This window comes from Symphalangus syndactylus, chromosome 21, assembly GCF_028878055.3.
Source record: "Symphalangus syndactylus isolate Jambi chromosome 21, NHGRI_mSymSyn1-v2.1_pri, whole genome shotgun sequence".
In the NCBI taxonomy this organism is placed as follows: domain Eukaryota; kingdom Metazoa; phylum Chordata; class Mammalia; order Primates; family Hylobatidae; genus Symphalangus; species Symphalangus syndactylus.
In genome coordinates this window covers 52,862,452-52,888,730 of record NC_072443.2, presented here as the reverse complement: position 1 = coordinate 52,888,730, position 26,279 = coordinate 52,862,452, and the positions used below count along the sequence as shown (strand labels likewise).

At 51.0% G+C, this 26,279-nt stretch overlaps 3 protein-coding genes and 1 non-coding gene across 31 annotated transcripts in view; all 4 read left to right on the top strand.

Moving 5' to 3' along the window:
* The window catches only part of EFCAB12 (EF-hand calcium binding domain 12), a 32,938-nt gene extending 30,521 nt beyond the window's left edge, over positions 1-2,417 (top strand). For 2 of the 3 annotated variants that reach the window (XM_055259159.2, XM_063630215.1), the window contains exon 10: positions 389-2,417. In XM_055259159.2, coding sequence (XP_055115134.1) covers positions 389-647 — 259 coding nt within the window. In that variant the 3' untranslated portion in view covers positions 648-2,417. The remainder of the gene's footprint in view (positions 1-388) is intronic. The other variant, XM_055259161.2, reaches the window with a different exon arrangement.
* A 1,310-nt stretch (positions 2,418-3,727) lies between these two features.
* On the top strand, positions 3,728-26,091 carry LOC129471014 (nuclear pore membrane glycoprotein 210-like). Of its 26 annotated transcripts, XM_063630251.1 has the most exons (7): positions 3,728-3,756; positions 3,860-4,342; positions 6,201-6,301; positions 15,153-18,042; positions 23,411-23,517; positions 25,137-25,277; positions 25,444-26,091. In XM_063630251.1, the coding sequence occupies exons 4-7, from the start codon at positions 17,949-17,951 to the stop codon at positions 25,708-25,710; spliced, it is 609 nt and encodes a 202-aa protein (XP_063486321.1). In that variant the 5' UTR covers positions 3,728-3,756; positions 3,860-4,342; positions 6,201-6,301; positions 15,153-17,948; the 3' UTR covers positions 25,711-26,091. The 26 variants fall into 26 exon arrangements, 1 of the variants encoding a protein (XP_063486321.1); XR_010118493.1 differs by lacking the exons at positions 3,728-3,756; positions 15,153-18,042; positions 23,411-23,517; positions 25,137-25,277; positions 25,444-26,091 and adding exons at positions 6,921-7,103; positions 12,013-12,279; positions 12,986-13,108; positions 13,796-14,620 and having other exon boundaries at positions 3,920-4,342; XR_010118499.1 differs by lacking the exons at positions 3,728-3,756; positions 15,153-18,042; positions 23,411-23,517; positions 25,137-25,277; positions 25,444-26,091 and adding exons at positions 6,867-7,103; positions 12,013-12,279; positions 12,986-13,132; positions 13,796-14,620 and having other exon boundaries at positions 3,920-4,342.
* On the top strand, positions 3,964-12,005 carry LOC134735418 (histidine-rich glycoprotein-like). Its single transcript, XM_063630227.1, has 2 exons — positions 3,964-3,969; positions 10,097-12,005. The coding sequence occupies exon 2, from the start codon at positions 10,546-10,548 to the stop codon at positions 11,914-11,916; it is 1,371 nt and encodes a 456-aa protein (XP_063486297.1). The 5' UTR covers positions 3,964-3,969; positions 10,097-10,545; the 3' UTR covers positions 11,917-12,005.
* On the top strand, positions 5,976-6,119 carry LOC129471754 (small nucleolar RNA SNORA7). Its single transcript, XR_008653715.1, has one exon. It is a non-coding gene; the product is annotated as a small nucleolar RNA SNORA7 (small nucleolar RNA).
* Positions 26,092-26,279: the final 188 nt, after the last annotated feature.

Sequence of the window (26,279 nt, the reverse complement as noted above, 5' to 3'; positions counted from 1 at the left end):
TCACACATCTATGAAGTGGTGGAGTGCGGATCTGAGCCCAAGTAGGGCGGCTCCAGGGGCTGTACTCCAAACACCACATTAAAATGCCTCCAGATAACAGATGGTGTGCGCTTAAGACTTTGAGTTGAGAGGCATTGGACAGGGAATGAAGCCTGCACTTGACCACTTGCTCAGTGTGCGACAGCCTCTCCAGGCCTCTGGGTCCTCACAGGTGAGGTCGACAGGATAACAGAGCTGGCCATATGGAACTGTGGGGAGGACGGAGGTGCTGAAGTGCTTGGCACAGCGCTAAATCTCCACTTTGGTCACAGTTGGTGGGCTCCGCGATGAAGCCTCAGCCCTGGCCTGTCTGCCATGACAACCATCCCTGTGTCTTCTTGTTTTCCAGGAAGCTGAAGGTGAAGAGGTCCAGTGGTCTGCAGCAAACACACCCCAATTCCTTCTGGCCGGGTCACCTTCTGGATAAGCTGCAGCTCTACCTGCCCACTGTGGCCACAGACCGGAGCCTGGCGCTCTTCAGTTGTGTTCAACACCAGCCCCATGTCTACCCAGCCACCTACCACCCTGACCACTGGTGGCCCCTTAGGAACAAGAACTACATGACCTGCGCCCATTATGATGCCGCCAAGGTGTACTACATCAACTAGAGCCGGCCAGGTGTTCCCGGACTCAGCCTTCTTGGGCCAGGGGCCAGTGCAGCCAGCGGCCCAGAGCCCAGACACAAGAGGAGTGTCAAAGAGTCAAACTAAAGAAATTCTTTCAAAGAGGGATGGCCGGGGGCCAGTTCCCTCTGGACTCAAAGTGTCCAGTGTCTCAGAGAGTAGATGTGTCCAACGAAGGACGTGCAGTTTTTTACTATTTCCCTCCCCTGACCTCTGCCCTTTCTACATAAAGCAGGTTGGAGTTTTTCTCACTTCACCTGTGACCCAGCTGATGTGATTTCTTGCTCAGGAGCTGTGACCGGGGGGAGACCTTGAGCATGGGAAATACAGGTACATTCCCTGGGCTATTCCAGGGATGACTGCAGGCCACCCCCAGCCTCTTGTCCCGGGATCCCAGTGGGGAAACCTTAAGCCTGGGGGAATACAGGTACATTCCCTGGGCTATTCCAGGGATGACTGCAGGCCACCTCTAGCCTCTTGTCCTGGGACCCCAGTGCCCACAGGGAAGCAGTGTGGGTACCCCTGTGCTCTCCTCTGTGAAGTGAGGTGGCAGCATGTCCCGTACCCCACAAAGACTGAGCCATCAGGTTACTACTTCCAAATCTCTTGGGTCTTTGGAAACTGAAGGCAGGCTGTCTGGTTCATGAACCCTCCCAGTCGATGAACCCACTTGACCCGATCAAGACCTTTTCTTTCATGACATGCATCATTCAGGCTGTCATTAGCAATGTGCTTCCCTGCTCCGCATCCCATCTCACTACATACAGCCTGCAGGATAAGCACGATTCATGAGGTGTGGAATAGGCACAGATGCAGCAGGGTTCTAGCCCCAGCACTACGGCTTGCCAGCTGTGTGACCTCAGACATTCCACTTCTCTGGGTCTCCTCAAACTCCCCACTCCCTTCACGCCCAAAATCTCACCATGGAGTTGTTAACACACCCTTCTCACCTCTCTCTCATTCAGTCATCAATACAATCCAGTTTAGCTTCTGACTCCTCTGGTCCCCGGAACTATCCCTGTCAAGATTGCCAGTGACGTCTGTACTGTGTTCCAGGAGTGGAATCTAGGAGGTTTTTTTCCTCCTGAAATTTGATTTTCAAAATAATCCTAAAAACAAAAGCTAGGCCGGGCGCGGTGGCTCACGCTTATAATCCCAGCACTTTGGGAGGCCAAGGCGGGCGGATCACGAGGTCAGGAGATCGAGACCACGGTGAAACCCCATCTCTACTAAAAATACAAAAAATTAGCCGGGCGTGGTGGCGGGCGCCTGTAGTCCCAGCTACTCGGAGAGGCTGAGGCAGGAGAATGGCGTGAACCTGGGAGGCGGAGCTTGCAGTGAGCCGAGATCGCGCCACTGCACTCCAGCCTGGGCGACTGAGCAAGACTCCCATCTCAAAAAAAAAAAAAACAAAAGCTAAGGGCCGGGCGCGGTGGCTCAAGCCTGTAATCCCAGCATTTTGGGAGGTCAAAGCAGGCAGATCACCTGAGGTTAGGAGTTTGAGACCAGGTTGACCAACATAGTGAGACCCTTGTCTCTACTAAAAATAAAAAAAAATTAGTCGAGTGTGGTGGCACACACCTGTAATCCAAGCTACTACGGAGCCTGAGGCAGGAGAATCACTTGTCCCTTGAACCTGGGAGGCAGAGGTTGCAGTGAGCCGAGATCATGCCACTCCATTGCACTCCAGCCTGGGCGACAGAGTGAGACTCCCTAAAAAAAAAAAAAAAAAAAAAAAAAAAAAGGCTAAGCAAATCAAGAGCAAGTTTAAAAGTTAGACAGTAGCGGCCGGGCGTGGTGGTTCAAGCCTGTAATACCAGCACTTTGGGAGGCCAAGGCGGGCGGATCATGAGGTCAGGAGATCAAGACCATGGTGAAACCCCGTCTCTACTAAAAATACGAAAAATTAGACAGGCGCGGTGGCAGGCGCCTGTAGTCCCAGCTACTCAGGAGTCTGAGGCGGGAGAATGACGTGAACCCAGGAGGCGCAGCTTGCAGTGAGCCGAGGTTGCGCCACTGCACTCCAGCCTGGGCGACACAGCGAGACTCTGTCTCAAAAAGAAAAAAAAAAAAAGTTAGACAGTAGCTGGGAACAATGGCTCATGTTTGTAATCCCAGCTACTCAGGAGACTGAGGCGAGACGATCGCTTAAGACCAGGAGCTCGAGACCAGTCTGGCTAACACAGTCAAACCATGGCTGTACAAAACAATCAAACACCAAACAAAACAAGGTAGTTTAGACTAATGGTTAGAAGCGTGGTGCTTGGAGTAAAATCTCCAAAATTCTCCTTCCACATATGCAAAATACAGACAATAATAGGGTTACATTATAGAATTGTGGTAGGCCTATTATGGTATGAGGCCACCACTTCTCCTGTTGTCCTTCCCAGTTTCTCCCCAACCTCCCCTTTTCCCTAGTTTATAAGACAGGAGAAAAGGGAGAAAGCAAAAAGTTGGAAAGAAACAGAAGTAAAATAAGTAGTTAGACGACTTTGGCGCCACCACCTGGCCCTGGTGGTTAAAATAATAATATTAACCCCTGACCAAAACCACTGGTGTTATCTGTAAATTCCAGACATTGTATGAGAAAGCACTGTAAAACTTTTTGTTCTGTTAGCTGATGTATGTAGCCTCCAGTCACGTTCCTCACACTTACTTGATCTATTACGACTTTTTCACGTAGACCCCTTAGAGCTGTAAGCCCTTAAAAGGGCTAGGAATTTCTTTTCCGGGAAGCTCGGCTCTTAAGACACGAGTCTGCCCTCCTGGCAGAATAAAAAAACCTCTTCCTCCTTTAATCCGGTGTCTGAGGAGTTTTGTCTGCGACTCGTCCTGCTACACTATGAACCCCACCGTATGTTAGCGGTTCCGGTCTCATTACTATTTACTATGTAAATTCAGTGAGGGAACTTTGGGAAGTCGGTCTTGTTCTCTCCCGACCGCTAGGAGGCGCACTTCGGAGTAGAGGAAACAAGGGCGGAAATAGCCCAAACGCTAGAACGATTGGCTTCAACTTCTGGCGGAAGTAGATTCCTCCCTACACCAGGTCTCAACTCAGAAAGAATCCCAAATTTCTACCTAGTGCCAAGGGCAGGTAAGACAAATTTTCCCTTATATTCTCAGATATTAATCTCTATTAAAACAGTTAAATTCTGCATTTCTGCCGCACTGTTTCTTTGACATATCTTTTTTTAAAGACCCGGAGCCGGAAGTGCTTGCCTTTTCCCTGTCAGGACCCAGAGGTTACCTCCCATCAGCCCCCGCGCGCTCTCATCCCCTCTTCCTCGGTGCTCCTTTTTCCTGCTCGGTGAGTTTGTTTGTTTGTTTGTTTTTGAGACAGAGTCTCACTCTGCTTCCCAGGCTGGAGTGCAGTGGTGCGATCTCAGCTTACTGCAGCCTCCGCTTCCCGGGTTCAAGAGATTCTCCTGCCTCAGCCTGCCAAGTAGCTGGGACTACAGGCGCCCACCACCACGCCTGGCTAATTTTTGAATTTTTAGTAGAGAGTGGGTTTCACTATGTTGGCCAGGCTGGTCTCGAACGCCTGACCTCAAGTGATCCGTCCGCCTCGGCCTTTCAAAGCGCTGGGATTACAGGCGTGAGCCACCGCGCCCGGCCTGGGTGAGTCTTAATCCGTGGCCATCTGCGTTCCTGCAGGCTTCATCTGGCCCTATGGTCCCCTGGTAAGGAGGCCTTCCCTACCACGCTGTGTCTGTGGGTATTGTCGGCTTGCTGGAGTGCGTACACGAACAGAGTGAAGTAGGCAGCTGGGGCGGTGGTTGGGCTTTGCGTTTGTTGACGAAAAGAGTCAAACTGTGTAAAGTATTTGAAGAGACTTATTCTGAGTCCAGTATGAGTGACCATGGCCTGTGACACAGCCCTCAGGAAGTCCTGAGAACATGTGCCCAAGGTGGTTGGGGTGCAGCTTGGTTTTGTACATTTTAGGGGGGTGTGTTGGGGGGCCTGGTCCGGGCTATTGGTAGATTTGACAATTGATTGAGTTTGTCTAAAGACCTGGAATCAACAAAAAGGAATGCTTGGGTTCAGATAAGGGGTTGTGGAGACCGAGTTCTTATTTATGCAGAGGAAGCCTCCAGGTAGCGGGCTTCAAAGAGACTAAATTGTAAATGTTTCTTATCAGGCCTGAAAAGGTGCCATACTCTTAGTGTAGTCTCTCCTGGCTCAGGGAGACCTGGAAAGGGAGGAGGATTCACTACAGAATGTAGATTGTCCCCACAAGAGGCAGTTTTACAGGGTCATGTCAGAATATGTCAAAGAAATATATTTTTGGGTAAAGTACTTCTGTTTCTTTCTGGGCCTGCAATCTGTCATGCTATACTAGAGTCAGGTTGGAATTTGGTGTCTTATTGCTACAAAGTCTGTTTTGTCAGTCTTGGGATCTCTTTTAATGCTAATGCTGGTCAGCTGTGCCTGAATTCCACGGGGAGAAAGGCATAATGAGGCAAGTTCGACCCTGCATTGCCATTATGGCTTGAACTAGTTTTTTAGGTTAACTTTGGAATGCCCTTGGCCAAGAGCAGGAGTCCATTCAGTTGGGTGGGGGGCTTAGAATTTAATTTTTGGTTTATACCGTGCTTACTGGTGTTGGCCCACGTGCATTCATTCATTGTCATGGCCCCACATTCCTTTCCTTCTAGTCTGTGACCCTAGGGGTGCTGTAGTGGGACTGCAAAAAAAAAAAGATGGGGTGCAGATCAGCTCACTCAGTTGTTAACAGCGATTCTGATCGTCAGGAGCTCTGGGAATATAAAGATGAAACTTCCCCCTTGCCTTCGAGGATATCACGGGCCAGAAGGCAAAGTTGTTTTGAATACATGGTTCATTGAGTACCCACTCTGTACCAGTTGATGGCTGCGAAGAGAACAGAAGGGGTGCTGCTGTAGGAAATAAATGAATGGCTCAGAAGACCACACTGAGGAAGGTGTGAGTTGGTACTGGAAGATCTCCAGGTTTGAGGCATCCTTAGAGGGATATGATGGTTTTGTGTGTGTTGGGGGGTGTGGTAGCGCAGCAGCTCCCTAGGGAATTAGAAGGTTTTCTTTATTGGACGTTTACCCTGTGACAGGCACTGCAGGCATTCAGCACACAATGTCATCTCCATTTTACAGGTGAGGAAACTGAGACTCCAATTCCAGTAGATGGTCAAGGCCAGTACTACCGGAAGGACCATCTGGGGGTTCGGACACTGGTGGGGTGGGATTTGCTGCCCCTTGCAAATTCAGAGTGTCTTGGGGTCAGTTTTGGTTTGCTCAGCTGTTGGCATTCTTTGGGCTCTGAGTGGGTGAGGTGACCCTTCACCTCCTGGGATCGCGTCTGGAGAGTGCCTAGTATTCTGCCAGCTTCGGAAAGGGAGGGAAAGCAAGCCTGGCAGAGGCACCCATTCCATTCCCAGCTTGCTCTGCTCGGTAGCTGGCGATTGGAAGACACTCTGCAACAGTGTTCAGTCCCTGGGCGGGAAAGCCTCCTTCCAAGCCTCTTTCCAGGATTCTTCCTCACCTGGGGCTGCTTCTTCCCCAAAAGGCACCATGGCCGCCCTCAGACCCCTTTTGAAGCCCAAAATCGTCAAAAAGAGAACCGAGAAGTTCATCCGGCACCAGTCAGACCGATATGTCAAAATTAAGGTATGTGGTCCTGGGATGGAAATGGGTGCGGGGTGAAGAAGGGAGTTTACAACAGGCCGCCAGTTTCTGACATCACCTAGTCAGGATTATCTTTGACCAGTGAACTGGTTTGTGGAAGAGGTTTCTGTAGAAATACAGGTCTCCCCTGGTGTGCCCTAGTGCTGGTACGTATGTCTCTTGATGTGTGAAGTGAAACTTTAATGAAAAGGGACACTTGGCTGTTGTGATGTGTTTAGAGGGCTTTGCATTTGTGTCATGTATTTTGGGTTGCCTTATGATAGCAGGATCCCTGTTTTATAGACAAGAAAACTCAGGTGCTGAGAGCAGTGTCTGCAGCTGTGCTCGCCATCTCAGTATCTACACAGTCCCCTCGCATCCCTTTGGTGTCTCCATTTCTTGGGAGTGAGAATGGCAGGGGTGCCTGCATTCCTAGTGGCTAAAGCCACGAGCTCCTGGTTTTTCCCACCAAAAAAGCATGTAAGGAAATAGTGAAGTCCTGTTACCAAAGGCAACTACTGTGTGGCATACTTCCTTTTCATTTGGTCCTTTTTTCCCCTCCTCTAAGGAACAGTTGGCACTCTGCACAGATGCTAACCCACCTGTGTATGATTTCCTTCAGTGTAACTGGCGGAAACCCAGAGGCATTGACAACAGGGTTTGTAGAAGGTTCAAGGGCCAGATCTTGATGCCCAACATGGTTATAGGAGCAAAAAAAAAACAGAAAGCACATGGTGCCCAGTGGCTTCTGGAAGTTCTTGGTCCACAATGTCAAGGAGCTGGGAGTGCTGCTGATGTGCAACAAGTGAGTTGGGTCCATCTCTGGTTTCAGGGGTCAGAAGTTTGCATCTGTGTGGGCACTTCTGGCAGGAACTCTGGAAACTCTTGGGATGCATTTCGGGAAGTTGACATTCTCTGAGGGAATGTGAAGTCATTCCTTACAGGAGTTTAGAGAATGCTTGTTTGGGGCCAGGTGTGGTGGCTCATGCCTGTAATCCCAGCACTTTGGGAGGCTGAGGCGGGGCAGATCACCTGAGGTCAGGAGTTCGAGACTAGCCTGGCCAACTTGACGAAACCCCATCTCTACTAAAAAGACAAAATTAGCTGGGTGTGGTGGTGCACGCCTGTAATCTCAGCTACTCAGGAGGCTGAGGCGGGAGAACTGGGAGGAGAGATTGCAGGAGCTACGATCGCGCCACTGCACTCCAGCCTGGGCGACAGTGAAACTCTATCCCAAAAGGAAAAAGAGAATGCTTGTTGGGGAGTTCAGTGTGTTTCCTTTGTTGGAGAGGGGAGAGACTTTTGTCCTCATAGCTCTGGAGATCCAAGACCAGAAAAATGGACTTTGTTTGACACAGTGAACACAGCAGTAATCACCAGTTTTCAATATAATATCTTTTGGCTGTTATTTCCAGAATGTTGCTTTATTTATGAGGGAATTTGGGGAAGATCAAACATAGGCCTCAGACTTTAAGGGGCCCTTTATGCTTTGGTAAGGGGCATGGAGGCTTTACAACCAAATGCGAACTAGAGGGAGAATAAGAGGAAGACTTTGTGGACACAGAGTACTTTACACAAAGGTGGAGAGTGCAAGGAGGGGTCACAGGACGTCAGTGCTAGGTAGTGTTTGTGGTTTGTTTTTAGAGATGGTTTCTACTCTGTTGCCCAGGCTAGAACGCAGTGGCCATTAACAGCTGTGATGATTGGCCTGCTGCACCCTTGAACTCCTGGGCTCAAGTGATCCTCCTGCTTCGCCCTCCCAAGGTGCTGGGATTACAGACATGAGCCACCATGCCTGCACAAGAACAGCAGGTTTAAAAAACTAGGCAAGGCCGGGCGCGGTGGCTCACGCTTGTAATCCCAGCACTTTGGGAGGCTGAGGCGGGCGGATCACGAGGTCAGGAGATCGAGACCACGGTGAAACCCCGTCTCTACTAAAAATACAAAAAAATTAGCCGGGCGTGTTGGTGGGCGCCTGTAGTCCCAGCTACTTGGGAGGCTGAGGCAGGAGAATGGCTTGAACCAGGGAGGCGGAGCTTGCAGTGAGCGGAGATGGCACCACTGCACTCCAGCCTGGGCGACAGAGTGAGACTCCGCCTCAAAAAAAAAAAAAAAAAAAGACATACATGCAGCCAACAAACATGAAAAATACTCAACATCACTAATCATCAGAGAAATGCAAATCAAAACCACAATGAGACACCATCTCACATCAGTCAAAATGGCTATTATTAAAAAGTCAAGAAACAATAGATGCTGGCGAGGCTGAGGAGAAAGGGAATGCTTATACACTGCTGGTGGGAACGTAAATTAATTCAGCCACTGTGGAAAGCAGTTTGGAGATTTCTCAAAGAACTTAAAACTACCATTCGACCCAGAAATCCCATTACTGGGTATCTATCCAAAATAAAATATTTCTACCAGGCCAGGCACGATGGCTCATGCCTGTAATCCCAGCACTTTGGGAGGCCAAGATGGAAGGATCGCTTCAGCTCAGTTTGAGACCAGCCTGGACAACGAGGGAGACCCTGTCTCTGCAAAAAAAAATTTAAAAAATTAGCCAGGCATGGTGGTGCCTGCTTGTGATCCCAGCTACTTGGGAGGCTGAATTGGGAAGATCAATTGGGCCCAGAGAGTCAAGACTGCAGTGAGCTATGATCACATCTCTGACACAGCAAGATGCTGTCTCAAAAATAAAAAAACAAATCATTCTACCAAAAAGACATGTGCACTCACATGTTCATCGCAGCACTATTCACAATAGTAAAGACATGGAATCAACCTAGGTGTCCATTAATGGTGGATTGGATAAAGAAAATATGGTACATATACACCATGGAATACTACACAGTCATAAAAAAGAACAAAATCATGTCCTTTGCAGCAACGTGGATGCAGCTGGAGGACATTATCCTAAGTGAATTAACACAGGAACACAAAACCAAATACCACATGTTCTCACTTACAAATGGGAGCTAAATATTGAGTATTCATGGATATAAAGATGGCAATAATAGACACTGAGGACTACTAGAGGGAGGAGGGAGAGAGGGGAGCAAGAGTTGAAAAACTATTGGATACTGTGCTCAGTACCTGGGTAATGAGGTCATTCGTATCCCAAAGCTCAGCATCACACAATATACCCATGTAACAAACCTGCACATGTGCAGCCTGAATCTAAAGCAAAAGTTGAAATTATTATTATTATTATTTTGAGACAGGGTCTTGCTCTGTCATCCAGGCTGGAGTGCAGTGGCGGGATCCCAGTTCACTACAGCCTCAACTTCCTGGGACAGGGGCCGTCCATGGACGTCTCTGCAGAGCAGCAGCCCCTTTCCAACCTGGGCAGCTCGCACAGGACTGCATGAGCATCACCTAAAATCCTCCCCACAGGCCAGGCGCGGTGGCTCACGCGTGTAATCCCAGCACTTTGGGAGGCTGAGGTGGAAGGACTGGTTAAGTCCACGAGCTCCAGTTCAGCCTGGGCAACATAGCAAAACCCTGTCTCTACAAAAAATACAAAAGATTAGCTGGGCACGGTGGCACGCTCCTGTGGTCCCAGCTACTCAGGAGGCTGAGGTGAAAAGATCTCTTGAACCTGGGAGGAGGAGGTTGCAGTGAGCCGTGATTGTGCCACTGGGCGACACAAGGAAAAAAAAAAATCTTCCTGGCAGGCCAGCTCTGAGCATCACCAGTGCCTCTGCCTGCCACTCCCCACTTGCTGTGCTGTGGCTACCCCTCCACTCCTTCCCACTGGCCAAGGCCAGCCCTGCGACCCTCCTTCGGTGTACTTTTCAGGTCCTGTGCAGCAGCTGGCCCCATATAGGTTTCCTGCGCCACGGCCTGGAGTGGCCCCTGCAGCCCTTAGGAACCTGCTCGCCCACGAGGACACCCTGACCCCATCTGAGTCAACCAAAGCTGCCCAGGGACACCAGGGCACCCTTCTGTCTGCTCCAGGCAAAGCCACCAGGACCTCTGCAAGCAGCTGGGTTGGGGTGGAGAATCAGCCCCCACATGATTCTGGGAAAACCCACACACCACACACATATGCCACACACACACCACACAAACACAGATACACACACACCACACACAGACCACACAAACACCACACACACACACACCCCCCACACACACAAACACATGCACACACCACACAAACACACATACACATACACCACACAAACACACATGCAGACACGCCACACACCACACAAACACATACACACACACCACACACACACACCATGCAAACACCACACATCACACATACACACCACACAAACACACATACACACACACCACATAAACACACACCACACACACACACCACACACACACACATACACACCATACAAACATATACACACACCACACATACCACACACACATACACACCACACAGACATACCACACACACCACACACACATACACTACACGCCATGCACCTGTGCCACACACACACACACCACATACACATACAATGCATACAAACATCACATATACATTCACCACACACACACATAAAACACACATACCATCCATACCCACACCCAAACCACACACTATGCACATATGCCACACACACAACACACACATATACACCCAAACACACCACACATCACACACCCACAGCACACACCCATACCACATACATACATATATACAAATATCACACACATACACTGCACAGCACACACAGATGCCAAACCACACGCCATATACATACACATACAATACACACCACACCAACACCCACACTCACAACCACACACCACACACATACCACACACCACACACACCACCCATACCACATCCACACACACTACACCACACACACACCACATACCACACACATACACATACACCACACCACACACCACATTCAGACCACACACTACACACCACACCCACAACATACCACACACAAACACATACAGCAAACACCACACACATACACCTATATCACACACCATACCACACACCACACACCCCCGCCACTCCACATCCACACACACCCACACACACACACCTGCATGCACACACCACACATGCACATACATCACACAATGCACACACCTACACGCCACACCCACGCTACACACATCACACACCTACCAAACACATCACACATCACAATGTACACATATGCCACACACACACAACACCCATACTGCTCACACCACACACCTACCACACATACCACAACCATAAAACATGCATTCACATACACTTCACACACCACACTCACCACACATATACACACCATACCACAAATACACCTACACACACCACACCTGTACCACACACAAACATATCACATACACCACACCACACACATACACTCTACACATATGCACATGCACATCACACACATTCACCCACCACACCCTCCACACACTACACACATACACACCATACCACACACAATATACACACAGCACACTCATATATACCACACACATATACACGAATCATACACACCACACTCACCACTCATATCAAAAACACACTACACACAGCACATCCACACCACACACATCAAAACACAACACACACTCCCCCCTTATCATTTATAAGCAGCTACAGAGTTGTTTCAACTGCGAGCAAACCATGACTGGGAGGACTGGAAGGAAATTCTCCACCGTGGCCCCTCACTGACTTCTCCTTGGGGGGCCTCTCCAGACTCATGTTTCTCTTTCTGCTTCCTTAGACTTTCTAGATGAGAAACAAGGTCACGTCTGTAACCAACAACAACCTGAAAAAGGGACTTTCATAAAAATCCAGGGCTGGATTCCTTTCTGGATAACGAGGTTGAGAGGGTGAACTGAGCGCCCCAGGTCAGGGTGAACGCCTGGCAGGGAAGTGCACCTGACTCCTGACGGACAGGCAGCTGAAAGGCCAAGAGAGTGGGGAAGAATGGCTGCTAGTCCCTGCTCTCCAGGCGGGCTGCTTTCCGGAAGATGGCACAGCAGGAAAGGTGAGCAAGCCAGCCCAATGTGGACACCTTATGTATTCCACCTCAGCCTCCAAAATAGATAGGACATGCATGCCACCACGCCCGGCTAATTTTTAAAATTTTTGGTAGACAAAGGGTCTCACTGTGTTGCCTAGGCCAGTCTGGAACTCTTGGCCTCAAGCAATGCTGGGATTATAGGCCTGAACCATCGTGCCTCATTTCTAAGTGTGTCCTCATTATGATAATTTCTTGGGACGATCCAATGAGATCACAGGCATAGGAGGGTGAGTTAACAGTGGAAACCATAACATGCACCTGGAAACAAAAGTATCAGCAAGACCGGGAAATCAAGCCAGGACCCTGTTCCTGGTTCCCTGAGTCCTGCCTCACTGCGCCGCTTCAATGACAAGCAGCTGCATTCAACTCCCCTTTGGGGGGACTGCCTGTGAGTTATGCCGTTTACTCTGCACAACAAACACGTGAGGTGAGTCTCACTCTTCCATCTGCAGCAGGGGGGACAGGTGGTCCTCAAAGAAACAGAAGTTGGCTCCCCCAAGACCACATGGCCAGGAAGGACGGTGACCAGAGCTCAGACTCCAAGCTCCTGACCTTCCCTGTGTACCCACCACTTCCCCTGTGCCCTTGTGTGCTGTTTCCAAGCTGGGCAGGAATCCTGGGGAGAAGACATAGGGAAAGACTGATTTAAGATTTATTTCTTCTTTTTTAGAGACAGGTCTCACTCTGTCACCCAGGCTGGGGTGCAGTAGTGCGATCATAGCTCACTGCAGCCTTGAACTCGTGGGCTCAAAGGATCCTCTCACCTCAGCCTCTCAAGTAGCTGGGACTACAGGTACACACCACCAGGCCTGGCTAGGTTAGTCTTGAACTCCTGGCCTCAAGTGATCCTCCCTCCTCAGACTCTCAAAGTGCTGGGATTATGGGTGTGGGCCATTGCGCCCAGCCTGATGTAAGATTTCATGTGCAAAGTGCAGACCCACGGAGTCACAGGCACAGCTGCAACATCCATTATCCTGGACAGAAGCACCACATTTTTCCCCAAGTGATGTTTCCCCTATGGAAAGCTTTGTTCACAGGGGAAATAGCATTTTCATTTCCAGGATTCCAATACAATAGGGTGTGTTCTAAAAAACACAAAAATCACAGCCACCAATTTAGCCTCAGTGCTATGCGTCTGTGTTGCTCAGAGTTCATTTGTAGACATAAACCCGTGGCTTGTCGGATAGCTTTGTTACATTAAAATCCTGCTAGTTAGGACAAATGGGAAAATAATGTGGGGAAATTATTATAGAGTACTTTAAAAGAATCTGCATATTGGGGGATGGGGAGGGAGAGCGTCAGGACAAATAGCTAATGCATGCAGGGCTTAATACCTAGGTGACAGATTGATAGGTGCAGCAAACCACCATGGCACACGTTTACCTATGTAACAAACCTGCACCTTCTGCACATGTATCCTGGAACTTAAAGTAAAATTTTAAAAAGAGAAAGAAATACTACATTATTTTCCAATCCACAGTGACACTCCAGCCAACTGCAGCCGCTGCCAAGAGTCGTCTTGCTTCAGTGATCAGACGTTGTCTCTATCCACTCATTCTACCACGTGCAAAAGTCTGTGCTGGCACCTCACACCTATTAGGATGGCTACTATCAAAAAACAGACACTAACAATTGTTGGCAAGGATGTGAAGAAATTGGAACCCTATGTACTATTGGTGGAAATGAAAAACGGTGCAGCTGCTATGAAAACAGTATGGTGGTTCCTCCAAAAATTAAGCACAGAATTAACGTATGGTCCAGTAACCCCACTTCTGGGTATATATAGGAAAGAAATAAAAGTTGGGTCTCAGAAAGATCTTTGTACATCCACATGAATAGCAGCATTACTCACAACAGCTACAATGTGGAAGCAACCCAAGTGACCATCGATGGAGAAATAAACAGAATGTGGTGCACCCATCCTTACAGTCAGCCTTAAAAAGGAAGGAAATTCAACATGGATGAACCTTGAGGACGTTACTCTAAGTGACACAAGCCAGTCACAAAAGAATAAATACTGTGTGATTGTCCTTAGATGAGGTCCCTGGAGCGGTCAAACTCATGGAGACAGAAAGTGGAATGGGGGTTGCCAGGGGCTGGGGGAGGAGGAATGGGGAGTCAGTGTTTCGTGGGGACAGAGTTTGAGTTTGGGAAAATGAAAAGTTCTGGAGATGGATGGTAGTGATGGTTGTATGACAATGTGAATGTACTAATACCCCTGAACTATACACTCAAAGATGGTTATGATGGTCAATTTTATGTTATGTGCATTGCACCACAATAAAAAAGGGACTGTGTGAGCTCATCCTCCAGGGTGGAGTGTGTGCGGGCAGCCTGGGGAGGGAGCACGGTTGGAACATGAGGGAGGGCCGAGTGGAGGATGAGCTTGCAGCGTCCATGCCTGTGCCCTCGCTGCCCCACCGTGGAGTGCCCCAGGGGGGTGCCCTGGGACAGGGAGGCCACATCTGAAGCCAGGCAGCACAGCTGGACCGGGCCTCCAGTAGGGTCAGCCCTGACCAGGGGCCGGTTCAAAGTCAGTAGGGTGGGCAAGAGTCACACTCAAACCAACGCCCCAAGGAAGCAGCGCGAGAACCAGCAGCAGCTTCTGGGCTCAGAGCAAGTGACTCAGTGCAGCGACTGCCCTGGCTGCCTGGGCTGCGGTGCCACTTGTCATCAGAGGGATGGCTGTTGTCCCTTTGGCTGAGCCCAGGCGAGGCAGTCAGTTTATATTCAGGGATGGGGACACATGTGGGCAGACACTGGACTCACACTCGGCAGGCGAGAGGCACGCAGCCCACGAGGCCCCAAGAAAATAAACCCTCCTGTTCCCAATTCAGGCACGAAGAGAGATGGAGGCAAATGGTGTCCACTAGTCCAGTTGCACTTGCTCGCGAACCACGAGCCCGGCTAATTTTTTGTATTTTTAGTAGAGACAGAGTTTCACCATGTTAGCCAGGATGGTCTTGATCTCCTGACCTCGTAGATCTGCCCACTTGGCCTCCCAAAGTGCTGGGATTACAGGCGTGAGCCACCACACCCGGCCTGCTTTTTTTTTTTTTTTTTTAAGAGACAAGAATCTTGCTATGTTGCCCAGGCCAGTCTCAAACTCCTGGGCTCAAGCGATCCTCCCAGCTCGATCTCCCAAACATTTAAATGTTTTTAATACATTAAACAAGAATTGCGTGTCTTGAGTATTGTTACAAAATTCAAATAATTATTTGATCTATAGAATAAAATATACTACCATTAGGTGACAGGTTTAGATTAACCCTTTGATTCCGAATCCCATGCACTTTCTTCCCACCTCTATCTACTTCCTGGGAGAGACTCTAAGCTTCTACTATGAGTTTGGCATCAGCTGGGATTTTAATCCTGTTCCTGAGCCCCTCTGTGTGGAACACTTGCCAGGACAGAGACTGCAGGAACCCCAGAGTCCTTGCTCCTCAAACACTTTAGGATTTCAAGGAGGAGGAGTCCCCCCATTGATGCTTCATTCTTATACGTCTCCACATTCCCCAAGCCTTTTTATTACAGGAAGCCTCAGAATTAACCCTCCCCGTCGTAAACACAAGGACTGCCAGGCTGGGCCTCCTTCTACAGTAAGCCCCACACCTAATTCTGGGAGGACTCCGAGAAACGAGGAGACTCTAGACAAATTGGGGCAATTTCCCTCCAGCTTTCTCAACTGAAGTCTACTATTCCACTTCAGATAATGTGGCTGAAAATAGGTAGTTCCATTTCCATGTGGATAATCTCTCCCATTACTTACACCAACCATGGCTTCTGGGTGGTGGAGCAACACAGACTATAGAATGAAGGAGAAACAAGGGGCTTCCTCAGGGACCCTGCCTCAGGGTGGAGACGTGGCTTCCTTCTTAGGAGGAGGACCAGGAGGGTGTGCATTGCGAGGTGGAGAAAGATAAACTCAGCCATTGAGGGGCAGGGCGATCCCCATTTGGCCTGGTAGGACCCACTAATTGCAATAGGTTCTTGTTGCTTCTGAACTCCTTTGCAAGGAAACAAGTCAAGGTGTTTGTTGAAGTAAGCATAAAATATCACATGAGGCAAAATCATGGCTTCAGAATCCCTTTGACCATGAATACTGTGTGACACACTTTGTTTTAATAGAATTTGATTGCTCTGTAGGTGTCAAAATTTTTCCCCACAAAACAAAAATAAGTGAGACTGTTCAATTTAAAAAAATATCACTTTCCCCAGAAGAAACATGTTTCTCATAGTAAGATTCTCCAAGAACCTTCGCTGTCTAGAACAGTTTCCCAGTGGTGCCTGAAGAGACATCTGTTGGGAGGGATTAAATGTTCAAATGAGTGACACCAAGACCAAGAGCTCTAGGAGTTCTGAGACAGCCACCCATGGACTCCATGGGAAAAGGCAGGGCTCAGGGCCCTTGGCTGGACCTGAAGAGGGAGGAGTACAGAGGGGCTGAGGGAAGTCACAAGAGTGTCCAGGCCATGTGTGGATGGGAGGGGGAGGATGGATTCCAGGGTTTTAAAGTTCAGAAGAGTCAGCATGCCATCATCACCTGAATCCAGCCACAGCCATCTGCACAGTGATTTCTGTGCTCCATCTAAGTGAGAGTGAATCCTACCCATGGCTGGTCACTGCCAGGGCAAGAACTGAGGCCTCCTCATTCCTTGTCATCCCAGAGCTCAGCCCTGGGCAGCCCATCTTAGTCCTCCCAGAGGTTCTGATAAGCACATCGCTGGGCTGGGATCTAGCTCAGGCATAGAAGGGTTTCATCCTCACCCTGTCTAGACTGTTGGGCCCCACACTAATCCAGGTGCTTTCTCGGGCTCTGATCCAGGGTCAGAGGAGATGAGCGTGGGCTCCTGAAGACAGTAAGTTGTCCCCATCCCCTCTGTCCCTGCTGCTGTGATCCTGTCTGGACAGGGTTTGCTGGTTCGTGCTTTTCACCTCTGTGTACAAGTGCAGCCCCTGCTGGGAACCCTCGACCTGGATGCTGTCCTCCCCGTTGCAGCATCCCCAGGCCTCACAGAGTGCCTGGCCCCTGTACCTGTGCCCAGGAAGCTCCCATAAGTGGATGATTGGATCAGAGCAGACACCTACTCTGCAAGGAAATACCAGGGTAGAAGAATCATGTCTTCTTCAACTTTATATCTCTGAAGCTGGGCTCTTCTGTGTGGCAGCCACTATCCGGAGGTGCTGCTTATAACTAACTTAATTAATCCATTCAATTAATTAGAGTGCAACGAAACACTCTGTTCAACAGCCACATTTCATGTGTCCCTAGGAGTTATTTGCCACTGACCATAGCACTCAACTGCACAGAGAGCATTTCCCTCTGCACAGAACACTTGGGTAGCAGTTCTGGGCCCAGCCCAGGTCTGTTGAATGAGCTCATCTACCTCACAATGTTTCCATCACAGTTAGAATTCCAGGTAGATAAGTCTGTAGCTGAGAGCTGTAACAGTGCAGCAAAAATGGGGAAGCGAGAGGAGGAAAGGAGACCTTCTCACTTAATGGTTTACAATTGTCAGCAACGCCTCATTGATGGCCTCGAACTCCATAGAGCCCAGGGAGGGTAAGAGAGCCCAGAGGACAGAGAAGGGTGATCTTGTGTCATCTAATGTGACCTCAGTGGAGTAGGAGGGATGGATGAGTCACTCTCTGGAATACACTTCTTGCTGATGTTTGTGGCCCCTGGACACCATGCGACGCACGCAGCAGTGAGGATGAAGACGGGAGGTAGGGAACTCCACTCCAGGTAGGACCTAATGGGAGAGGCTTCTGGGGAGCACAAGGGTTACACCTGAGGCCATGAAGCCTTGGAAGGGAGCTGTGAAATCAGAAATAAATGTGTAAAATCTGATTTGTTATTTTTGTATTTTAACGGCATACAGAGATGGTGCCTCTGGGCTCTGAGTGTGCTGTGTTTGCCATCATAGTCCTCACTCTGGTATTTAAAGATGGTCTTTCTCAAAGCACCAGATCTTTCCTGCCTTTGCCACAGCAAACTTCAGAGCCTTTGATTATGTTTCACCTCTTGGGAATGATATGCAAAAGATTTTGATTTGACTTTTGGGTGTTGACCTCCAGGGGAAGGAATCTGGTGAGACACAACTCTCTCACAGGCAGATCTTGGAGGCAAAGTCCATCTAGTGAGTGCTGGGTGCTGGGTGAGAAGTCGGCCCTCTCCCTCTGCACTTTCTTTCTTTTCTTTTTTCTTTTCTTTTCTTTCTTTTCTCTTTCTTTCTTTCTTCTTTCTTTCTTTTCTTCTTTCTTTCTCTCTTTCTCTCTTTTTCTTTCTTTCCTTTTTTTTTTTGAGCTGGAGTCTCTCTGTTGCCCAGACTGGAGTGCAATGGCACGATCTCGGCTCACTACAACCTCCGCCTCCTGGGTTCAAGCGATACTCCTGCCTCAGCCTCCTGAGTAGCTAGGTTTACAGGCGCATGCCACCATGCCCGGCTAATTTTTGTATTTTTAGTAGAGACGGGGTTTCATTGTGTTAGCCAGGATGGTCTCGATCTCCTGACCTCGTGATCCGCCTGCCTCGGCCTCCAAAAATGCTGGGATTATAGGCGTGAGCCACCGCGCCCGGCCCCTCCCTCTGCACTCTCAGGACTTGCAGCAGAACCTTTATGTTCTGTCCTCATAACTGGGGGACCAGTTAAAGGGCAGCCAGGTTTCTGCTGGGGCATGGGCCGGCTGTGCCCGCCGGTCTCAGGTGTAACAGGCTACGTCGCCCACAGTGGTGTAGACAGACCCATTGTGAGGTGGATGCCTTAAACTTCTTGACCTGTGTTATCCTCCCAGCAGCCATGTGAGCTTGCACACTGCTGTGCTCTCCATTGAGTAGTCATAGAGTCTGAGACCTGAAGAGGCCGAGCCGCTTGTCTGAGCTCAGGGAGGGCAGAGCTGGAGTCTGAACTCAGATCTGTGTGGATCTGCACTCTCATGTGGGAGCCACGGGCCCCAGGGCTATTTACTTGTAGTTAGAAAATGAGCAGTTTGGCCGCGTGCAGTGGCTTATGCCTGTAATCCCAACTCTTTGGGAGGCTGAGGCAGGCGGATCACGAGGTCAGGAGATCAAGACCATCCTGGCTGACACAGTGAAACCCCGTCTCTACTAAAAATACAAAAAAAAAAAAAAAAAAAAAAAGCTGGGCATGGTGGCAGGCACCTGTAGTCCCAGCTACTCAGAAGGCTGAGGCAGGAGAATGGCGTGAACCCTGAAGGTGGAGCTTGCAGTGAGCCGAGATCGTACCACTGCACTCCAGCCTGGGCGACAGAACAAGACTCCGTCGTCTCAAAAAAAAAAAAAAAAAAAAGAAAGAAAGAAAAGAAAAAGAAAAGAAAATGAGCAGATCAGTTCCTGAGATGCACAAGCCTCCAGTCCAGGGTTCACTGGCTGCACGGCGAGTGCTGCCACCTGTGGGACAGGGCAGGAGCAGAGCTACACGGGTCCTTGGCCTGTGCTGGTGCAGGCCCCAGGTCTGACTGTGCTGCTTGCCTCTAGTTTTGCTATGTGATTTTTAAAGAGCATGATCCTTTTTTTAAAGTTTCACTTTCATGTTTGAGTCTCCCTTTTGCAGAAACTTCAGGCCTGTAGAAAATCTGCCAGTGCAGTCCAAAAAGAGGTTTCCCACACTCACCTCAAAGCCGGTTGCCAGCCTCATGTCCCATCACCCTGATGATTTTCAAGTGCTTTACGACCATCAGTGACATTGTCCTGCACGGCCACCATGCAGTTATGGTGCTAGGAAACGAACACTGATGCCGACCATCTTCAGACCTCACTCGAGTTTGGTCATTTGTCCCAGTTTTTTTTTTTTTTTTTAATTGAGACAGAGTCTTACTCTGTAGCCCAGGTTGGAGTGCAGTGGCGCAATCTTGGCTCACTGCAACCTCCACCTCCCAGGTTCGATTCTCCTGCCCTCAGCCTCCCGAGTAGCTGGGACTACAGGCGCGTGCCACCACACCCGGCTAATTTTTTTTGTATTTTTAGTAAAGACGGGGTTTCACTGTGTTAGTCAGGATGGTCTCAATCTCCTGACCTCGTGATCTGCCTGCCTCGGCCTCCCAAAGTGCTGGGATTAAAGGCATGAGCCACCACATCTGGCCCAGCCCTTTTTTTTTTTTTTTTTTTTTTTTTACACAGTCTCCCTCTGTCACTAGGCTGGAGTGCAGTGGTGCAATCTCAGCTCACTGCAACCTCTGCCTCCAGGGTTCAAGCGAATTTCCTGCCTCAGCCTCCCGAGTAGCTGGGACTACAGGTGTGCACCACCACGCCCAACTACTTTTTGTATTTTTAGTAGAGATGGGGTTCCACCATGTTGGCCAGGATGGTCTTGATCTCTTGACCTCCTTATCTGCCCACCTCAGCCTCCCAAAGTGCTGGGATTACAGGCATGAGCCACTGTGCTCAGCCATTTGTCCCAGTTTTATCCCTTTCAGCAAAAAGAAAAATCCCAGCCCTGAGTCACCTGCCACATGTGTCCTGTTTCTCTTAGTCTCTGTCAGCCTGGGACAGTCTCCTGGGCTTTGACTTTGGACACCATGACACTTGTGAAGAGGACAGTCTGGTTATCTGTAGAGCAGCCCTCATTTTGGGTTTATCTGCTGTTCCCTCATGGCCAGGCTCTGAGCACTGAGTCTTTGGCAGGAATATCACCGGAGTGAGACTCCATTCTTCCACTTGCTTCTGATCTGGGGAAGTCACCTTCTCACCCCTTTGTAATTATAAGTCCTTTGTTGGGGAGTTTACCATCATCTGGTCTTTTTTTTTTGAGATGGAGTCTCGCTCTGTCACCAGGCTGGAGTGCAGTGGTGCAATCTCGGCTCACTGCAACCTCTGCCTCCCGGGTTCAAGCCATTCTCCTGCCTCAGCCTCCCAAATAGCTAGGACTACAGGTGTGAGCCACCACGCCCAGCTAATTTTTGTATTTTTAGTACAGATGGGGTTTTAACATGTTGGCCAGGATGGTCTCGATCTCCTAACCTCGTGATCCGCCCACCATTACACCATTAAAGTCCAGCTCTGGGCCGTAGGGGATGATGGGGACATGTTGGTTCCTCCATCACAACCTTCTCCAGGACTCAGCTCATGGTGACTCCAGGCAGACGTCCTCATGTCCCGACGCCTTTGAGAGCTGAGTCGCCCTCCTGGAGGCAGAGCTTTCTGGACCAGCTCTGCAGTTTCTGGTGTTTTGTACAACTATGACCACAAGCCGGAGAGTCAGAGACCTGGATTCCAGTCCTGGCCTTGTCACTTCCTGCCTGTGGCCTTAGTCAGGGAACATTACCCACCTGAGCCTCAGCCTCCTGCCCTGGGAAACAGAGCTGGAGGGGATCCCATGCCCAGCTGGGCAGATTGATCCGCTCAGGGCCCCTCTCTGGGCCTGGCGCATGTTGGATGTTGAGGGGATGCTGGTTCCCTGTCCCCTTCTGACAGCCTCCTGTCCCTTGCCATGTCAGGCCCCCCAAACTTCCAGGCAGCTCTGCACCTGAGCCGAATGATAACAGAAATCCCAGACACCAAGGCAGGTTGGAGCTGGATTGTCCTGCATTTGTGGTCAATTCGACATGTGACACCTAGAGTAACCAGGCGAGGAAATAAATCACAGCATGGCCCAGCACCGGCAGATGCTGGGGAGATGGAAGCATGGCGGCAGATTGCTCTTGTGCAGGGGACCGGTGGGCTCGTTTGTAAATGCAGGCTGAAGTGGGAGGCTGCGTGGGAAGGATCCCTGAAGTCAGCCTGCCCAGCAGCCCACACTCCGGGCTACACCACGTCCCCAACATCTCCCCACGCTGGGATCCGGGGAGAGTGAGACGTGGTGCCGTCCGGTCCCCAAGGGCTTGGGGACCAGTCATGGAGAATCGTTCCCCAGAGCTGGGTGGTAGGCCAGGGAGGTGGGACAGGAGCAGGCAGCCTCGGGGAGGTGAGGGCGCTGCTGGTCCCTCCTCGGCTGGGCTGTGCTCTTGGGCCTGCTGCCTCATCTCTCGGGCCTCACTGTTCCTGTGTGGACTCAGCGGCTGGTCTTGCATGTCAGTGTTTCCATCACGTGTGCATGTGGATAAAATGCAGTTTCCCAGGCTTCTTGCAGACACAGCCTGGGCCAGGGGCCAAGAATCTGCATTTTTCACAAGGACATGGGCAGATCTGATGTAGGAAGCTGCAGGGACATGTCTCCAGGTAGCCCCAGCCCTGACTAGCAGGACACCCCTTATTTCTTCAGCGTTGACCCCAGTGGGAGGTGCTGATAGGGAATGCTGTGGTAGATTCTGACAAACCTTGTGTTCGGGTTTGATCAACAAACTTTGACAACGCGTTCCTTTTCCAGATTCATCACGTTCTTGGAGTCTATGTCCATCCCTCCTCAGAGCACAGACCCCCTGAAGATTCAGACTAGTTCTACTGTGAACACTATAGACCTATTATCACTTCAGAGCATAGACCTGCTGTGTGTTGAGGACAGAGCTGCTAGGATTCTGAGTGTAGACCCACTGAGGACAGGAATGAGTTTGAAGGAGACTTGTTCAGATAGAGTGGGATGAGTCCAGGTTTGGTCCTCGGGAGGTCAGCTCAGGACTCAGGGCTGAAGGTGGCATCAGGCATCTGTTCCTCAGCAACAGGTCCCTCTCCGTGGAGGAGGCCAAGGCCATAATTGTGGGGCCCCCAGGTGGGTGGTGTGGGGCCTCCAGGTGGGTGGTGTGGGGCCTCCAGGTGGGTGGTGTCGGGCCCGCAGGTGGGTGGTGTCGGGCCTCCAGGTGGGTGGTGTGGGGCCCGCAGTTGGGTGGTGTGGGGCCCCCAAGTGGGTGGTGTCGGGCCTCCAGGTGGGTGGTGTGGGGCCCGCAGGTGGGTGGTGTGGGGCCCCCAGGTGGGTGGTGTGGGGCCTCCAGGTGGGTGGTGTGGGGCCCGCAGTTGGGTGGTGTGGGGCCTCCAGGTGGGTGGTGTGGGGCCTCCAGGTGGGTGGTGTGGGGCCTCCAGGTGGGTGGAGTGGGGCTTCCCATGTGGATGCTGAGGGACCCTGTGCTGAGGGTGGTGGTCCCATCCTCCTCCACCCTGCTGCCCCTGAGGCCTGAGTGCTCAGGCTCCCCCTGCCTATTTTAGGGTTCACCATTCACCCTGGTGACAGGTGGGTGCTGGAGACCGGCCGCCTGTGTGAAATCACCATCAAAGTTTTTGACAAGTTCAGCAACAAGGTCTATCCATCTGACGTGAGTGCCTGTTCAGGTGCTGGCTGGGGGATGAGGTGGGTCGTTGCCTGACGCAGCTGCTGGAAAGCAGCCCCCAAAGCAACAGGAGCCCCCATGCAGGCTGACTGAAGAAGGGTCCTGTTTCTAGTGGCGCTCCCGGGTCTGTGGCAGACACTGCCAAGGCATCCTGGGGCATTTCCAGAACCTGTGAACCTGCACACCAGCCCCGCCGCAGAGTCCCTGTAGGGCTGGAGGGCAGACGGTGCCACAGCGGCAGGGCTTCAGGAGAGGGGGATACGGAGGAGGTCTCTGCCCGCCACTCTCCCGCCCCCTTTTCCCCAAGCTGGGGATCTCAGAGAATTCATTCTTCCCCTGCCCTGCAAAGAGTCAGGGAGCACGTCCTGGCCTTCTCCCTGCTGAGCCCCAGAAATACCTGGAACCCTGTGTGACAGAGGCCGAGCTCAGCACGCTTTCTGGTTCTGGAAAGGGGTGTCAGACAGATGGGGAAATGTGCAGGAGCCTTGGCCTCCTCTCAGTCCCCCGTGAGAAATTCCAGGCTCATCAGTGAGTGCCTCCAGGCCCTTCCGGGTGGCGTTGCAGGTTTGTTTTTTGTTTTTTTTTGAGACGGAGTCTCGCTCTGTCACCCAGGCTGGAGTGCAGTGGCGCAATCTCGGCTCACTGCAAGCTCCGCCTCCCGGGTTCACGCCATTCTCCTGCCTCAGCCTCTCTGAGTAGCTGGGACTACAGGCGCCCGCCACCACGCCCGGCTAATTTTTTGTATTTTTTTAGTAGAGACGGAGTTTCACCGTGGTCTCGATCTCCTGACCTCATGATCCGCCCGCCTCGGCCTCCCAAAGTGCTGGGATTACAAGCGTGAGCCACCGTGCCCAGCCGTTTGTTTGTTTTTTGAGATGGAGTCTCGCTCTGTCCCCCAGGCTGGAGGGCAGTGGCTTGATCTCGGCTCACTGCTACCTCCACCTTCTGGGTTCACGCCATTCTCCTACCTCAGCCTCCTGAGTAGCTGGGACTACAGGCGCCCGCCACCACGCCCGGCTAATTTTTTGTATTTTTGGTAGAGACGGGGTTTCACCGTGTTAGCCAGGATGGTCTCGATCTCCTGACCTCGTGATCCGCCTGCCTCGGCCTCCCAAAGTGCTGAGATTACAGGCGTGAGCCACTGCCCCTGGCCCTGAGTTGGAGGTTTTAGAAAGAGGTGAGGTTCCTCTCGGTGTCCTTACAGAAGTCATTGCTTTGCCCACGTTATCAAACAAGGGCTGGGATGGTCACCATTTGCAGTTAGCTGTAGGGGACGTGATGTCCTTTTTTTGTATTTACTGGTTCCTTGTTGAGACCTCGGTAGGCTCCAAGCTGCCCCAGGTGCCACACGGGGAGATGAAACAGGAGCGCAGGTCATCGGGCCACGTAGGGAGGGTGGCCTGGGTGAGGACAAAGGCCATAGTGATCAGACCTCTGTTCCAGGGCCTGGCCTGCCCGTCTGCTGCTAGTGGAGGCTGCTGAGCCCCAGGGGGCCCCTTGGCCTGGCCTGGCTGCGGGTTTCAGTCCTGTAGCTTCGTGCCCAAACTCTGACTTTCTGGAGTCACCTCAGAAGCACCTCTCACCTGTCCTGCCTCGCCTTCCAGAACTTCCGAATTGAAACTGTGCGTCCTGCTGAGTTCTTTGAGGTGCTCTCATCCTCCCAGAATTGGTCATACCATCGCGTTGGGGCACTAAAGAGGGGACAGACGGCGATTGAAGTGGCCCTCACCTTTGTGGTGGACCAGGCAAGTTGGTGTCTCCCCTGCATCCTGCCTTGGCCTATGAAGGCCCCCTCTGTAGGCAGAAATGTCAGCCCAGGAGGGCCATGGGTCCCAGGGAGTTGGGCCACCAGCGTCCCTTTGCCTGTTTGGGCTAATTGCATCCTGGGTTCTTTTTTCCTTTGTCTTTAAGAAGCCCATCAGCCTTAGGGAGCAGAGCTTTGCTGATCGGAAAATCGGCCTGGGTGTTCCCATTTTCCTAACCCGCACAGAAGGCCTCCTGGTCTGGAAGGGGCAGCAGGCTGCAACAGGAAGAAATGCCCATGCACCGACAGTGACTCCTGCCAGAGTCGGCCTCCTCAGCTCTGGGGGCTGGGCGGGCTGCTTTAGATCTCAAGCCTCAGTTTCCCCATCTATAAAGTGGGGGGGACACCACGTCCATCCTGCCGGGGTGCCCTGAGGATTCAGTCAGGCAGCACTTCCAGGAGTGACTGTAGCAGAGCCATGGAAAGCCATCCCCGTGGAGAACAAGAGGGTGGCAGGGTGTCTGGAACCTTCCTCTCCACTCTCCCACAAAATCCACCTTTGTGGCCTGATTCCCAGGGAGGGGTGGGGATCCGGTGACTGGGAAAGAGTGCTGACGACATGGTTGTTCATAGTGATGTGTGGCACCCTCACCCCTTGTAGGATGGAGGGGTCCATACACTATGGGTGCCTGTGTGGAACCAGCAGGAGGTGGAAATTCACATCCCCAACACTCTGTATCCCAACATCTTGATGTTTCCGTGGCAACCAAAGACGAGTACTTATCAGTACACAATAAAGCTATGTGAGACCCCCACTTCTGGGTGCATTCCTTTGGTGTTTCTAGAGGATTGTGGCTTTTCGTCCGTTCTATTACTTTTTTTTTTTTTTTTTTTTGAAACAGAGTCTTGTTCTGTCACCCAGGCTGGAGTGCAGTGGCACAATCTCGGCTCACTGCAACCTCTGCCTACCGGGTTCAGGTGATTCTCCTGCCTCAGCCTCTCA

Bases quoted from the DNA above. Each gene is read 5' to 3' on its own strand.
- LOC134735418 (XM_063630227.1), top strand. From the start codon at position 10,546: ATGCAAACACCACACATCACACATACACACCACACAAACACACATACA.
- LOC129471014 (XM_063630251.1), top strand. From the start codon at position 17,949: ATGGATGAGTCACTCTCTGGAATACACTTCTTGCTGATGTTTGTGGCC. The intron at 18,043-23,410 runs GTAGGGAACTCC...TGCCTATTTTAG, and splicing joins AGTGAGGATGAAGACGGGAG to GGTTCACCATTCACCCTGGT. The intron at 25,278-25,443 runs GCAAGTTGGTGT...TTTGTCTTTAAG, and splicing joins TCACCTTTGTGGTGGACCAG to AAGCCCATCAGCCTTAGGGA.